The sequence below is a fragment of the Bos indicus x Bos taurus genome, chromosome 16 (assembly GCF_003369695.1).
Source record: "Bos indicus x Bos taurus breed Angus x Brahman F1 hybrid chromosome 16, Bos_hybrid_MaternalHap_v2.0, whole genome shotgun sequence".
Lineage (NCBI taxonomy): Eukaryota > Metazoa > Chordata > Mammalia > Artiodactyla > Bovidae > Bos > Bos indicus x Bos taurus.
In genome coordinates this window covers 34,509,577-34,526,764 of record NC_040091.1, presented here as the reverse complement: position 1 = coordinate 34,526,764, position 17,188 = coordinate 34,509,577, and the positions used below count along the sequence as shown (strand labels likewise).

The 17,188-nt window shown below is 39.2% G+C and overlaps 1 protein-coding gene across 1 annotated transcript in view; it reads left to right on the top strand.

The window, feature by feature from the left end:
- Positions 1 to 11,980, top strand: part of KMO (kynurenine 3-monooxygenase) — a 68,843-nt gene extending 56,863 nt beyond the window's left edge. The window contains 5 exon segments of the mRNA XM_027564723.1: positions 6,911 to 6,993; positions 8,179 to 8,280; positions 8,369 to 8,428; positions 10,418 to 10,555; positions 10,558 to 11,980. Of these exon segments, the coding sequence (XP_027420524.1) occupies positions 6,911 to 6,993; positions 8,179 to 8,280; positions 8,369 to 8,428; positions 10,418 to 10,555; positions 10,558 to 10,620 (446 nt within the window). The 3' untranslated portion in view covers positions 10,621 to 11,980.
- The last annotated feature ends 5,208 nt before the right edge of the window (positions 11,981 to 17,188 follow it).

Sequence of the window (17,188 nt, the reverse complement as noted above, 5' to 3'; positions counted from 1 at the left end):
TAGATATTTACAATCATCACATTTTTCTCTTGGATTGATCCCCTGATCATTATGTGGTGTCCTTCCTTATCTCTTGAAATCTTCCTTATTTTAAGGTCTATTTTGTCTGATATGAGGACTGCTACTCCAGGTTTCTTTTGCTTCCCTTTTGCATGGAATATATTTTTCCATCCTTTCACTTTCAGTCTATGTGTTTTTAGGTCTGAAGTGAGTTTCTTGTAGACAGCATATATATGGGTCTTGTTTTTGTATCCACTCAGCCAATCTGTGTCTTTTGGTTGAAGCATTTAATCCATTTACATTTAAAGTAATTATTGATATATATGTTCCTATTGCCATTTTCTTAATTTTTGGGGGTTTATTTTGTAGATCTTTTTTCTTTTCTTGTATTTCTTAACTATATAAGTCCCTTTAATATTGTTGTAAAGCTGGTTTGGTGGTACTGAATTCTCTTAACTTTTGCTTGTCTGAAAAGCTTTTTATTTCTCCATTAATTCTGAATAAGATCCTTGATGGGTACTGTAATCTTGGTTGTAGATTTTTCCCTTTCAATACTTTAAATATATCCTGCCAGTCCCTTTTGGCCTGCAGAGTTTCTGCTGAAAGATCAGCTGTTAAGTATATGGGGTTTCCCTTGTATGTTACTTGTTGCTTCTCCTATGTTGATTTTAATATACTTTCTTTGTGTTTAGTCTTGTTAGTTTGATTAGTATATGTCTGGGGTGTTTCTCCTTGGGTTTATCCTATATGGGACTCTTTGTGCCTCTTGGACTTGATTGACTATTTCCTTTGCCATGTTGGGGAAATTTTCAACTATAATCTCTTAAAAAATGTTCTCATACTCTTTCTTTCTCTCTTCTTCTTCTGGGACCCCTGTAATATTAATGTTGGTGCGTTTGATATTTTCCCAGAGGTCTCTGAGACTATCCTCAGTTCTTTTCTTTCTTTTTACTTTATTCTTCTCTTCAGAAGTTATTTCCACCATTTTATCTTCCAACTCACTGATTCATTCTTCTGCTTCAGATATTCTGCTATTGATTCCTTCTAGGAAATGGCAACCCACTCCAGTACTCTTGCCTGGAAAATTCCATGGACAGAGGAGCCTGGTAGGCTACAGTCCATGGGGTCGCAAACAGTTGGACGCGACTGAGCGACTTCAATGTCAAATGTCAAATGTAGAGTATTTTTAATTTATGTAATTGTGTTGTTTGTCTCTATATGTTTATTCTTTAATTCTTCTAGGTCTTTGTTAATTGATTCTTGCATTTTCTCCATTTTGTTTTCAAAGTGTTTGATCATCTTTACTATCATTATTCTGAATCCTTTTCCAGGTAGTTTGCCTATTTTCTCTTCATTTATTTGAATTTCTGTGTTTCTAGTTTGTTCCTTCATTTGTATAGCATTTCTCTGCCTTTTCATTATTTTTTTTAAGGTATTGAGTTTGAGGTCTCCTTTTCCCAGGTTTCAAGGTTTAATTCTTTCTTCCTTTTGGTTTCTGCCCTCCTAAGGTTGGTCCATTGGTTTGTGTAAGCTTTGTATAGGGCGAGATTTGTTTGTTTGTTTGTTTTTCCTCTGATGGGCAAGGCTGAGTGAGATGGTAATCCTGTCTGCTGATGGTGGGGTGTGTACTTTTGTTTTGTGTGCTGTTTAGGTGAGGTGTCCTGCACAGGATGCTCCTGGGGGTTGGGTGATGCTGCGTAGTGTATTCAAGTGGTTTCCTTTGTGTGAATTCTCACTAGTTGATACTTCCTAGTGTTAGTTCTCTGGTAGTCTAGTGTTTTGAAGTCAGTGCTCCCACTCCAAAGGCTCAATGCTTGATCTCTGGTCAGGAATAAAGTTTCCACAAGTGGTTTGTTATGGCATTAATTGAGATTAAAGCAAATATCTGAAAACAAGAAACCAAAGATGAATCCCAGACAAATGGCAGTTAAAAAATCAGGCAAATAATAATTAAAATAATAGAATATACACATATACAAATACACCCATAAGCAAAGTCAAAACAGTTGAACAAAAATAGAGTAGATTGACCCAGCAAACAAAGGAAATAAAAAATTATATCTACGAGAACAAAACTAACTAAAGCACAAACTGGAAAACAAAACTAAGGCAAGGTGCCAATTGGGGAATAAAGCAATAAAACTAACAAATATGTTGAGAGGAAAGGAAAGAAAGAAAAGAAAGAAAGAATAGATATGCAAAGTTAAATAGAGTTATATAAAGAAGACTTATATACATTCAAGATTAACTGCAAGGGGAAAAGAATAGTAGGAAAAGCAAACAAAGGAATAAATGTAGAAAAAATAATAATAGGTTTAAAAAATTAAAATTAAAAAGAAGAGAAAAGAGAAAAAGAGGGAGGAACTCCACAGAACTGCAAAAGCCCAATGTAGAGGCAGAGGTTTATAACAACAATAAAAAATGTGACATAGAAAAAGAAAAAAAAAATCTCAAAAGCTTAATTAGATTTCATAGTGCCAGTTGACAACTACAACAGAAGCAGTGGGTTGGGGAGTCGGTGGAGGGGGGGGCGGGGGGGGGGGGGCGGGGCGGGGCGTGGGGAGGAAAAACAAAGAAAAAAGATCCAAAAGAATCTACACAACAAGTCAAAACATAAGAATAATAAATGTTTTTCTTGAGTTACTGCTGTCAGAGTCCTTTCCCTCACTGGGAGTCACAGTCCACCTCACCTCCCTAGGATGCCCTCCAACACTGTGCTCATCTCTGGACCTGCTTTGGGGGAAGCTCAGATTCTAATCTGGTCCTGCTCCTATGTGTTCTTGCCTCCAATGACCACAGCTATCAGAACTAGTGCATTTTCTTTTGTGGGCACTCTCAATGACCTTTTGTATATTCCATAGACACAGATTCTGTCTAGTTGATCGTGTGGATTTAATCTGCAGCTTGTACACCGGGTGGGAAGGTTTTGGGTCTTCTTCCTTAGCCACACTGCCCCTGGGTTTCAATTGTGGTTTTATTTTCACCTCTGTATGTGGGTCATCCACTGGGGTTTGCTCCTGAGGCTTCCCTGGAGGACTTGGGTTTGCCCCTGTGAGGACCATGTTTGGAGGTGGTGCATCTGCTTGGGTCACAGGGGTTCTGGCAGCACCAGGTACTCAGGGGAGTTGGCAGCTAGGACAGCAGGAAATATAGTGCTCTAGAAGGGTATGGCAACCAGTATTGGCCAATACGCTCCAATATTGCCTGAAGAACCCCACTCCCTGACAGAGAAGCCTGACAGGCCACAGTCTGCTGCTGCTGCTGCTAAGTCACTTCAGTCGTTTCCGACTCTGTGTGACCCCATAGACGGCAGCCCACCAGGCTCCCCCATCCCTGGGATTCTCCAGGCAAGAACACTGGAGTGGGTTGCCATTTCCTTCTCCAATGCATGAAAGTGAAATTGAAAGTGAAGTTGCTCAGTCGTGTCCGACTCTTAGCGACCCCATGGCCTGCAGCCTACCAGGCTCCTCTGTCCATGGGATTTTCCAGGCAAGAGTGCTGGAGTGGGGTGCCAAGGCCACAGTCTACAGGGTCGCAAAGACTCAGACACAACTGAAGCGACCCTGCGCCCATAGATGCAAGACTTTTTTGCCTGTGGCAGCTCTGCCCCAGTGAGAGTTGAGTGTGAAGGTGGTGCAGCTGCTTGGCTTGTGGGGACCCTGGCAGCACCAAGCATGCAGGAACATGGACTGCCTCCACCATAGGAGTTATGGCCCTAACAGTCTTGTTTCAAGCCTCTAGTAGCTGACGATTAGTAGGCCTCTTTGGCCAGTCTTTCTCTGTTGCTCTGTCCATTCAGGCACTTAGAGGGCTCCCTTGCCTGAGGTCCTTCTCTGTTGTTCCATGCATCAGGCACATAGAGGGGCCCCTGTGGCTGGGGTCCTACTCTGTAGATCAGAGGCACATCAGTCATTTAAAGGAGCACCTTGGGTGGGGTTCTGCTCTGTGGTTCAGTGCGTCAGGCGTTTGATGGGCCAGCCTCTCTATTGTTCAGCTGCTGATGCTGGTGTGTGGAGAGAGAGAGGCTGTGGTGATGGCTCCGCACCCTACGTGTGACTCAGCAGTATTGCCTTGCTTCCATTGCTGCCTGGCTTTCCTCCACAGGCATTTCCCACCACAGTTTCCTCCCTCATATCCCCTTGATCTGTCTTTCCACAGTCAACAGTAGCCCTCACCCTGGGATTGCTCCACAATCCCTAAACTTCAGCTCCCAGACACTGCACCTTGCAGGAGACCTGTGTCCTTCTCCGAGGTATGTATGGCTGCAGCAAGGACTGTCTGATGCTCATTCCATTTCAGCTGCCACAGATCAGCTGTTTCACTCTCAGCCTTAAATGTTTCTCCTTTGACTCAGACAATTGCCCCGATGTGGGGATCGGACCCCTGCTTCAGTGCCCCCACCCACTGAGGGCAGGTCCAGTCCTACTAACACTCCTGTTTTTTCCCCTAGTTCCTTCATCCTGCCAAGTCTTGCGTGATTCTATATACTCTTTTCCTTTGGTCAGGTACTCCTGTCCACTCTCAGCTGGTGTTCTGCATGCACTTCTGTGTCTGAAGGTGCATTCCTGATGTATTCTTGGAGAGAGTTGTACTCCATGTCTACCTACACCTCTGCCTTCTTGTTTTCTCCAGATTCCTGTCTTGACTTGCTAACTTATTAGCCCTGTGACCTTGAACAAGTCACTTTATCTTTTTAAAGTCTCATTTTTTTTCCATCAATAAAATGGGGATAGTACCAATTTCAGAAAGCTGTGAAGGTTAAATCAAATGACTTGTGTAAAGCATTTTTTTTTTTTAAGCCTGATTCACAGATACAAGTTAGTGGTTACTAGTGGGTAAAAGGGTAAGGTGAGGGGCAAACCATGAGGTATAAAATAAATAAGCTACAAGGATATACTGTACAACACAGGGAATATAACCAATATTTTATAATAACTATAAATGGAGTATAACCTTTAAAAATTGTGAATCACTATGTTATACCCTTGTAACTCATGTAATGTGACTGTGACTGTTTGTGTGGGCTCAGTAGTGTTCAACTCTTTTGCAACCCCAAGGACTGCAGCCTGCCAGGCTCCTTTGTCTGTGGACTTTCAAAGTGGGTCACCACTTCCTACTCCCGGGCTCTTCCCAACCCAGGGATCAAACCCCAATCTCTAGGGTCTCCAGCATTGGCAGGTGGATTCTTTACCATGGCACCTTCTGGGATATTGTACATCACCTATCCCTCAAGAAAAAAAAAAAAAAAAAAGTTAAAAAAAAAAAGGCTGGAATAAAGTAAGCTCAGAGTAAAAAGAATTTTAAGTGTTATAGGGTGTCAGTGAACACTATAGTATCTGAATCTGAAAAGATTATGTATTCTAGGGTAAATTTCTTCTGGATTTCTTACTTCCTTTCCCAGTTATCTCACTCAGATGCTCAGGATCCAGAGGCATTTTCTTTCCTCCCTTCTTAGCCCTTGTGTGATTAGTTAGCATGTGATGACAATGGTGGAGATAGACTGAGAGCTTATATAACAGAACATACTGTCAATATTGGTTTTAGTTATAAGAGATAGATAAAACTAACTGTCACAATAATAACTAAGATCACTGAACATGTAATATGTGTTGGGGATCTTGCAAGGTTTTTTTTAATGTATTATCTCATGAAAAACAAGGGGCATAGGTACTATTCTTGTGCCGGGTTTACAACTGAGGAAATTTAAGCTTAGAGTTTACAACTTAGGAAATTTAAGCTTAAGTAACTTGCCCAAAGCCAAGTAGCTAGAAAGTGGTGAAGCTGGGACTTGTACTTAAGTGCACTCTCAGACTTTAGAAATGGCTTCCCCAAAATGGGAGTTGTTTGGCCCTGTGAAGTTATATCAATCATTACTTTATCAAATATTTATTCAGTATTTACCATATATCAGTTTAAGTTTTCAAACATGAGTAAAACATGGGGCCTTCCTCTGAGAGATAAGAGAATAATGAAGAAGCTAATGTTTAAGCTAACAAGGTGAGCTGAGGTGAGTGTTAGTTTCTCAGTCAAGTCTGATTTTTTGTGACCCCATAACTATAGCCCTCCAGGCTCCTCCGTCCATGGGATTTCCCAGGTAAGAATACTGAAGCAGATAGCCATTCCCTTCTCCAGGGGATCTTCCTGACTCGGGGATCAATCCCAGGTCTCCTGCATTGCAGGAAGACTCTTTACTGTCTGAGCCACTGGAGAAGCCCAAAGAGAAGACTGTTTCTACCTGGTTTAGAATCAGGGACATTTCACATGTGAGGTGAATGTGATAACCACACACTACAGAAACAGGTGACTTAGGTTCAAATGAAACAAATTTACATGGGGGTGGCAAGGAAGAACAAAAAGAAGAGTAGCAACATCTAAGGATTTGGAATCACTTTAAAGTCATTTATATGAACTGCTTTCCAACTGTGAATTAAAAAATAATGATTTACTAATCTAGTATATTTCATAGTCTTTATCATAAGCTTTGTTAAACTATGCGTGTGTGTGTTAGTTGCTCAGTCGTGTCCAACTCTGCAACCCCATGGACTGTAGCCCACCAGGCTTCTCTGTCCATGGAATTCTCCAGGCAAGAATACTGGAGTGGATTGCCATTCCCTTCTCCAGAGGAGCTTCCCAACCCAGGAATCGAACCCTGGTCTCCTGCATGGCAGGCAGACTCTTTACCGTTTGAGCTACAGGGAAGTCTTATTAAACTATAGGTGATGGGAAATGTCCATGTGTTATTGCTCAGTATTCATGGATTGTTGGTCATACAGCTTTGTTGTCCATAGCTTTACAAGGTTAGAGAGAACACTGGTAGAGAATACACCATTTAATTTGAACTGTATAGAGTTCAGCCCATTTTTTTTACAGACTGTTTTGGGAAAGACATCTTATTTAACTTGGATTCTAGGTATGTGTCTTCCAGAATTCTCAAGACTTAGAATTCCAGATGACCATGCAATTTCAGACCTATCCATGTACAATTACATAGAGGTAAGTGAGAAGGTTTTGTTCTTTTCAATAAGATCATGCACTGATATTCTAACAAACATTCTTTAATTTTTCCTTGTTCCAGCCCCATCTCATGCATGCTGTGTAAGAATAGGTTCAAAAAGAAAACACACACACACAGAGCATTCCTTTTTACATGGTTGAGATATGAAGGCAGAGACAGTGATAATGACCCCCACACACCCTCTTCATCTGTATTTCAGGGACATTTAGAAGGTAACAAAAATGAAAAAGTGTCTGGTTTCAATATCTGATCATTCATAAGCTCTAGCCTTAGACATTTAGTAGAGTTAATAATACACTGTTTTAATGAAAGAATATTTTTGATATGAGTTAATATATTTGGAAAATTTAAGAGACATTGAATAACCTTCCCATTCTTAACATTATAAGCTGTGAACTTAAAGTAGCATTAAATAGTCTTTGGGGGATTTTGTACTGAAAGAAATACTTAACACCAAAGAAATTCACAGTCAGTAGATTAATACTCAGAAGAAAACCACAATTCCATTTTGAGCCAGTCACATGAAAACTCACGGTAAATGATTATGGTTATAGTTTTTCAATCAAATGAAAAAAATTTACAAGATAAATTTTTAGGAAGAGTTGTAGCTGTTTTCCATCTCTCCTGAAGACAGAAATAAATAAAGTAGACTTCAACTTAGCAGAATTTTTTCATGTGTGGTGAAGGTAAGCTTCTGTAAGCTTCTGGAATTCTCATTGAGATATCCTGCCTTGTCTTTAAAACAAGACAATTATAACATAAGATTTATCTTGAATATGGACTAAACCAAGAGGCATAGCTTTAAACGGATGTCTTCTTGCCAAAATAATGTTGCAAACTGACCAGGAAATAACAGAAATTAATCAAATCTTTGGGCTCACAGACAACTCACAGATTCATGCAAACACTTGAGGAAATAGAATTGACCCTCGAGCAAAATAGAGTTCTAACAGGTTTTGCATAATTGCTATACCTTTTCAAGTTACTGTCCTGTGACACTGGCTAAAAAGAAAATAACTGAAATGGATAGGAAGCAAGAATTTATTTGACTACTTTGAGTCTGGCTTTGTGGTGAATGGGAATGAAGAGTGATAATAAGTTGTAGTAAACAATTAAAGGTACATTTTAAAAGATTTTCTTTGAGACTCCTTACATTATTACAGATGCGAGCACACGTCAACTCAAGGTGGTTCATCTTCCGAAAGAACATAGAGAGACTTCTTCATGCTATTATGCCATCTACCTTTATTCCTCTTTATACAATGGTAAGGTCTGGATTTAAGACTTTTCCTCATTTTAATCTTCTGTTTAGTCATTATAAAATACTTAAGAATACTTTCTAAACTTTTATAGGTCACCTTTTCCAGAATAAGATACCATGAAGCCGTGCTGCATTGGTACTGGCAGAAAAAGGTGGGAACAAGTTACACTTACTTGTAATTTGATATGTTGAAGTTTACAGTGTTATGGTTATGTTTACCTCAGACAAATATGGAAATAATGAAACAGACACCAAGTGTTTGCCTTCCAATAAAAAATGTCCTGGGCTACACAGGTGACAGAATCCCTAATGAACAAAATTACAAAGAAGAGGCAACTCCCATTGCCTCTTAAGAGGCAACTCTTGAAGAGAAGAAATTCAAAAAAGAAACTGATGCTGACATTTCTAAACTTTTTATTTTATTTTAGCAGCATGACCTTTTACTTTTATTTAGCAGTTAACTTTCTTCATGCAATACTCCTATGGGTTTAACTTATAAAATTGGGCAAAATCCTTTAGGATTGACTGGTTTGAATATTCTTTGGAAGACCTGTTGCTGAAGCTGAAGCTCCAATACTTTGGCTATCTGATGTGAAAAGCTGACTCATTAGAAAAGACCCTGATGCTGGAAAAGATTGAGGGTAGGAGGAGAAGACAGTGACAGAGGGTGAGATGGTTGGATGGCATCACTGACTCAATGGACTTTAGTTTGAGCAAACTCTTGGAGATAGTGACGGACAGGGAAGCCTGGTATGCTGCAGTCCATGGGGTCGCAAAGAGTCAGGCACAACTTAGCAACTGAACAACAAGTACAAATGATTCTATTTCTGAAAAAAACAAAACCAGTAATACAAAATTATATTTGTTCTTTGAGAAAAACATCTAAGTATTGTAGTAATTGTCAATGACTTAAGATGGGACTGCAATGAGATTCCCTCCAATACTGAGATTTCTATGATTTTAACATAAAAAAAAGGACAAAGTCAAATTACTTATAAAACACAATCTAATTCCAATGTAATGCTATACCACATTAATTTTGGGCAGTCGACTCACAGATGCCATATATGGAGATTCAGATTCCTGATCTTCCACTGTGGAAATGTTACAACTTCATTGACTAAATAAATAGTTCTATTTAGTACGTAAACACTGAGCTAGGCATGGTGATGAACATGAGGCAGCCCCTACCCTTTGTATAGCTCAGAGATTAGTACAGGAAATGGATACTTGCAGTGGAGAGGCACTGCCCTTGAGGGGAATGGTCATAGACTCGGGGAAGGAGGGTGGAGGTTGAAAAAACCTCTCAGACATTCAGAGTGGCAAGTATTCGGTGGAGCTGGAAGAAGCTCATATGTGCGAGAATGACAAGAGAAGGAGCTGGAATAGCAAGTAGGACCTGAAACACCATGAATATTATTTTAAGGAAAATCGGAAGACAAAGGAGACTTGAAGTCTCAGGTGTGGATTTCAGAAAGATTACTTTGCTGTATAGAGACTAGATTGTAATGAATCAAGATTTATTCATACAGAGATGAATAAAATAAGGTCGCTGCCTCAAAAAGCTAAAAGTCCAAAGGGGAAAGAGATAGCAAAAGGCAGTTAAATGTAGGACCATGGGTGTAATGTTAGAGGCCAGGATGATACGGGAATGCACACAACCCAGGCTTGACACCTTGGCTTGTATGGTTGATAGACTGTAGATGGTGAAGGTGCATCTTTGAATGTGCATCTTCCAAGTCACAGAGGTTCACTGGACCCATCACTCTTCTTAGGGACACTTCATGCAGGGTCTGAGCAGTGACTAAATCACTTCTGGCTTCTTCCAAGACAGAGTTCATAGTTCTTTTTTTTTTTTTTCAATTGTGGATTTCTTTGTGGCTGGACAAAGACTGAATGCTAAGAATTCTTTATACAGAACATGTGGATTCAGGAATTTCTGGGAAGAGAGAGGAGAGTGAGGAAGGCAGGAAGCTTCAAATTACCAGCCATTGCAGGACTTCACCTTGTGGTCATGCAATGAAATCTGTTTCACATTGAAGAATAAATAGGAAAGTAAACAATGCTGTTTAAAAATGAAGTCTATTTTCAAGATTTTAATCTCTGAACAAATAAAAGGAAAGTTCTTACTCTTTTTACAGGTGATAAATGGAGGACTTTTTCTCTTGGGAACGCTGATAGCTGTCAGTGGTACCTACCTACTTATGCGCTACAAATCACCGAGCCCCCTGGACTACTTGAGAAGACCATCAGAGTGGGTCACTTACTTCCAGAATACAGGACATGTTTCCCTGTAAATTCCTTGGAGTCACTAGAACAATTTCCCAATGTCACTAGCAAGTGATAAAAAGATCCTGAAGTAGCAAATATTTGATTTCTCTGTAACCAAAACAGGAACAAAATCATGTTTCCATTATCATTTAATTCACTAATGGAAGATATTTATCAGCTTATAATCAAATTCAGTGTAGAATTTCTCTGCAAGTTTATTGTGATTATTGAAAAAATAACCCATCATTTTCAGTTGTAAAATGCAGTTTTCCCACAGCACTATTGTTAGGTCACATCATTCTAAATATAAAAGCACAATGACTAAGATCTCTTTCACTTCTCAAAAAGTAAGGCCCTAGAGATCTCAAGAAGTCACGATCATACTTTTCTTTAAAGGACTTAATGAAAATCATGATAGGATTGACTTAACACTTGAGACTAAAAGTCACAATTTGCCTAATGGATTAGTATTAATTGTACTTTTCATCACTTGGATGAAACTCACTCAAACACAGGGCTCAGATTTTCTTGCTAAAACTAGAAGTATAAATAAACAAAGGGGGCTTTCTCAAGAGTTCAGAATGAATCAGTTTTATTTCCCAGTCTTCAAATGCCAGTATTACCTTCTGAGGATTTTATAAGTTTATTTTTTTAATTAAAAAAATTTTGTGTTAAAAGTCATAATATAAAACATACTATTTTAACCATATTTAAGGCTATTAAAGCCATACTAAGTAAAGGTTAGGAAGAGTCTTATAAATTAAATATCTATATACATAAAGGTGGAAACAGTTTCATAGAAAGAGGAAGCCATGTTTATTCCATTTCAGAAGCAACTTATTAACATTCTTAAACTATATGCTGCAAAACCAGGGATAAACTTGATGTTTAAAAGTTCATTTAGAACACTAGATTGTGAATCAGAAAAGCAAAGCTCTGCTCCAAGATTCAATATAAACTAAACGTGTGACATTGGACATGTTTTTAATGTCTCTGGGCCTCTGTATTATTTCTAAATTATTGGATATACTATGTTAAATGCATTAATTATCTTACAGGAAATCATTATTCTTCCAAATCATGCAATTTTATATTTCTTTTGAGAATGTCAATAATTTTCACAGAAATACTAAAGTTTCAGAATCACTGACAATTAAAACAAGGCCTGGAAAAAAATTTTTTTCCTCCTAAAATCACCAAATACCTTCAAACTATATTATTCAATTTTAAAGAAATGTATGAAATCAGACAACTTAAATTTTTATGTGGAGAACTTTTGTCTTTTCTAGATTATATAGACATGCTCATTTTCACTGACAGTTGGAATTTGTTTTTGTTGTCATACATGATCTTAGGTTGTTATAACTTAGAGTATTAACTTAAATATGATTTAGAAATACAGGAATAAAGAACAATTCAGAGAAAACAAAAAATGAGTCTGTTTCTTCAAAAACAAAGCAAAAAGTTCATTTAGTGAATACTTTTTTTTTGGTTCTTCCTTCTTCAATAGGCCAACTGAATCACTTAGCAGTCTTTCAAGTGGTGGCTCAGACAGTAAGGCGTCTGTCTACAATGTGAGAGACCTGGGCTCGATCCCTGGGTTGGGGAGATTCCCTGGAGAAGGAAATGGCAACCCACTCCAGTACTCTTGCCTTGAAAATCCCATGGACGGAGGAGCTTGGTGCAGGCTACTATCCACGGGGTCACACAGAGTCGCACACGACTGAGCGACTTCACTTTCTTTCAAGTGTGATTAATTATGAAGATGCAACACCACTTAGAATAGTCATGTAAGAAATAAAAATTAGGAAATGAAATGGTTCACTTACTTGCCTACATTGTCAAAGAAATCCTTGAGTCCTAACAATCCATGTTTAGTCTAAATAATGACTCATGAAAAAACAGCCTCTTCATGCTCTGACCACAATTTATGCAGTGGATTGATTGAAAAGCAATGAGGATTAAATAACACAGTTCATGAATACAGTCCTACAGTTACTTTCATTCTCCTTCAAATGTAGCTTTGTTTGGTTTTTGCTGGAACCTTTTTTCTAAATCTAGAATTCTTGGAAAATTATGAGAAATCACTAGGAGGAGAGGCTAATCCTACCATGTTCAGATTTGAAATGAAATAGATGGAGACATCTCTCTTCCATCAACACTGGCTTCACCATGTACATCCACTGCTAATGCATGATTACCTGTAAATCTTGATCACCTTGAAATCCATCATTTGTGTGTGAGTGTGTTGCTTTTAACCATCTGAGCCACCAGCGAAACCCTTGTGTGTTGCTTTGCAATGGTATCTTCTAGAGCTTGCTCAGCAACAGTTTGTCTGAAGCTCCTCTTTATCATGTTACACAGAGCAACAGTCTTTGGTTTCACATAAAATTAAGGAACTGATTTTCTTTTTCATTCTAGAATTGCCTCTTTGATAAATTTGATTGAGCAAACATTTGACATGACACTAAATAGGACCCAACACTACAGAAAATCTGAGATTTTCTAGCAATTTCACACATGTGTATGAAACAAAATCATTTTAACTGCCAAGGGTTTCTTTCTTTCTTTCTTTTTGAGAAATACATTACGTGCTTTGGAAAATTCAGTCATTTAAAAATATGTATTTGAAGTGAAAATTTCTGACATGTTAGAAGTTGATGGTGCCTGATACGCACCTTGTGCCCTAAGTGATTTTCCATTGTATAAAGCAACCACTGAATTAAAAGAATCCGTCTTGCTCGATTACTCCCTGAGGTCAAAGAGTCCAAGAGCAATTCAGATTCCCTTCTGAATCACAAAAGTTCTGTTAATATTACATAGATGGGGAATTCCAAAATGGTCCTTATAATGATAGTCTAAATAGCATCTGATTTAAGTTCCATCTTTCATTACTGTTTTTCAATCCAATAAAGGATGAACTTGGATTACATCAACCTTTGACCCATTGGTTCTGTCACTGTCACCCACTGATAATGATTCATCATTAGTGATGATAAAAATGATGGAAGAAGAGTTAAAAGTTCTTTTTTCTTTGGCCTGTCCCTGTCTTTCTGTGACTTCACACTGGATGTTAAACGCATTTCTCTCCCAACTGCAGATAGGTCTTTAGCCGGTATCTGGCATCTCAGCAGTTAGAAACATAAGAGCTGCAAGAGGGCTCTTTAAAACTCGGCAGGGAGAAAATAAAGTTGAATGTTAAGTAAAAGTCTGGCCCTTAACCTGGATTAACATTTAGGAAAATTGGATTAATTTAATTTGGGTTGTTCTTTTTTACTTATTAGCTGATGTGGAGTTAGGTGGTAATGCTCAGTCTACTTAATTAATCCTGGAATTTAATGTCTTTTACTTATTATAATTCTTATTAACTTTACTACATAAGCCTCTTTCAATGCCATATAATATCCATAGATTCAAATTGCATGAACCTTCCATGAAGGCAGCTAGATGTGTTTCTTTAAGGCATTTTGAACATTAATTCATTCCACAAATATTCAATGAGCCCTTATGAGGTGAGGCAACTTGTGCTACAATCCGGGGATATTGCGGGAAGCAGAGACAGTCAAGGGCCTTCCTAGCAGAGTTTCAGCTTGGTGTACTTACTAATGTGCCTTTAATTAGGTTAAGAGTTTTTTTCCCTTGTATCAAGATTACATATCAGTTGGTAAAAATATACAACAGCAAACCAGGTTCAAATCCAGGCACCAAAGTGTCCTGAAGCAAGTAAATTTTAACTCCTTTGAACCTAGCTCATAAATCCATAAATAAAATAATATTAGTATCTATTTCATGGAGTTTTGCAAAGATAATGGATGTAATCTGCATAGTGCAGTAAGAATTATAAATAAATTATTAACTTTGTATTTGTTATCATTACTAAACATAAAATGTTTTCTGATGTATTAAACTCTGATTTTAATAAAATTTTACCTAACAAATGCAAGCCTCTATTGGTAGGTCTTAGAATTGTTATTACAGTCAGTGGGAATATCCTACACATCCCATCCCAGAGTCTGGCTGAAACCAGGAAATATTTGCAACTTATGGCCTTTGGGGGCTTCCCAGGTGGTACTAGAGGTAAAGAACTTGCCTGCCAATGCAGGAGACATAAGAGATATGGTTTCAATCCCTGGGCTGGGAAGATCCCTTGGAGGAGGGCATGGCAACCCACTTCAGTTATTCTTGTTTGGAGAATTCCAGGGACAGAGGAGCCTGGTGGGCTACAGTCCATAGGGTTGCAAAGAGTTGAACACGACTGAAGCGACTTCTCACACACACACACACACACGCCCTTTTTAGTTTACCTCCTCATCTCCCCACTCTTTGTTCTATAAAAGAAGCTAGCATCCCAACCCCAGCAAGATGGTTCTCTAGGACATTAGAAAGCCATCTTCTGGGACTCCTGGCTTTTAAAATAAAGTCATTAATTCCTCATCCCAAAACTTTGTCTCCCAATTTATTGACATGTTGTGTGGCTTGCGGAACAATCTTGGACTTGGTAACAGAAGTTCCTGCTATTAGTATTATAAATGTGTGGTGGCTGCGATTGTTGGTGACTCTGACATTCTTGTGTTGCAGGAAGCGGGACCCCTTCCAGGGCCTGAGAGTGGGCTCTTGTTTAACACTCAGAATGAATTGTCCACAGAGACTTGGGCTGACAAAGCAAGAGATTTTATTGGGAAGGGAAGCCCAGGCAGAGAGCAGCAAGGTAAAAGAACACAGGAGATTGGCTCTGTCACATGTCTTGCAGTTTCGGCAACGGGATTAGTTTCCAGGTTGACTCTGGCTAATCAGTCTGATGCGGGGTCATTCCTAGGGGTGCATATACTGCTCATCCAAGATGCATTTCAGCGAGCAGGATTCTGGGAGGTGGTAGGACATGTGGCATCTCCTTTTGACCTTTCCCAAATTCTTCCGGTTGGTAGTGGCTTGTTAGTTCCGTGTTCCTTATTGGGACCTCCTGTCATAAAATAGCTCATGGAAATGATGACTTTGGTGCCTGGTCAAAGTGGGCACTTTCAGTCAGTGTGTTTCCCCTAACACCTGTTTACTGATATGGCAGCAGAGACCCAGTCATACTTCTTCGTACTTTCACCACTTCTTCCTATGCCCTCTGTAACTCTTTCCAAAAGTAGTTGCTTGTCCCTATTGCATGTATGTAGAAATAAATAAGACTGGGTCTCTCTTGAGAAGTTCACTCTTCAGCAAGGCTGACTAGTACATAAATATACTGCTGTCGAAGGTGATACATGCCATGAGGGAGATGACTGGTGAGGGCCATGGGAATATACAGGAGAGAGAACCAGTTCAGAGGTAGGTAATAGCAAGTAGATCCTGATCTCAGCCCTTCTGAGGTGAGGAGGAGTTTAGAAAAGCAGGAGAGACAAAATGTTCCAAGGAAAGGAAATGGGCTCAGACAAAGAGGTAAAATAACATGTCAATTTCTGGGGACAAAAAATACTACAGTTGCCTGGAGCCTGAGGTGGCTAAAGGGACGGTGTGTGGAAAAAATGAGACTGGATGAGACTGGTGTGTGAAAAATGAGATGGCCATGCAGGACCTGAGAGTCAGCTCAGAGGCCTTATTTTTAATTATGAAGGCAATGGAACCCTTAAAGGACTTACTCCGGGTAGTGACGTAAGAAAATTTTCACTTGAGAACAATTAATCTGGTGGCAGTATAAAGTGAATGGATTAAGAGGAAAGCAAGAAGAATTGATGCTTTTGAACTGTGGTGTTGGAGAAGACTCTTGAGAGTCCCTTGGACTGCAAGGAGATCCAACCAGTCCATTCTAAAGGAGATCAGCCCTGGGTGTTCTTTGGAAGGAATGATGCTAAAGCTGAAACTCCAGTACTTTGGCCACCTTATGCAAAGAGTTGACTCATTGGAAAAGACTCTGATGCTGGGAGGGATTGGGGGCAGGAGGAGAAGGGGAGGACAGAGGATGAGATGGCTGGATTGCATCACTGACTCAATGGACGTGAGTCTGAGTGAACTCCGGGAGTTGGTGATGGACAGGGAGGCCTGGCATGCTGTGATTCATGGGGTCACAAAGAGTCAGATGTGACTGAGCGACTGAACTGAACTGAACTGAAGAATAAAGAGGCCCAAGCAAAAGAAGCCCTTGAATGAGACAAGAGGATGGGGCCAGAGAGTCAGTAACAAAAATAACAGAGAAAGGGGTCCTAGAAACATTAAGAGCAGAAACTCACAATTAAGTGGGAGCTGTCAACAATGTCACAAGTCTCAATGCCACAGATTCCAGGAAAAAAAAAAAACCTGAAAAGTGTCCATTGGCTCTAACATGGGAGACCATCAATGACCTTAATGAGTGCTGTTTCTGTGAGAGTGTGGTAGAAGAAGGAATTGCCAATTTGCAATGGGTTGAGGAATAAATATGTGAATTTACTAAATGGCAGACTTTCTGAGGCTGTGACTCAACCTTATTCACTATGTATCCTCATTAAATAGTAATTGTCTTCGCTTGGGCTTCCATAACACATTACTACTGAGTGGTTTAAACAATAGAAACTCATTTCTCACAGACTTGGAGACTGGGAAGTCTAAGATCAAGTTGCCAGTAAGGTTTTCATTCTGAGGCCTCTTTTCTTGGCTTGTAGATAGCCACATTCTCTCTATAT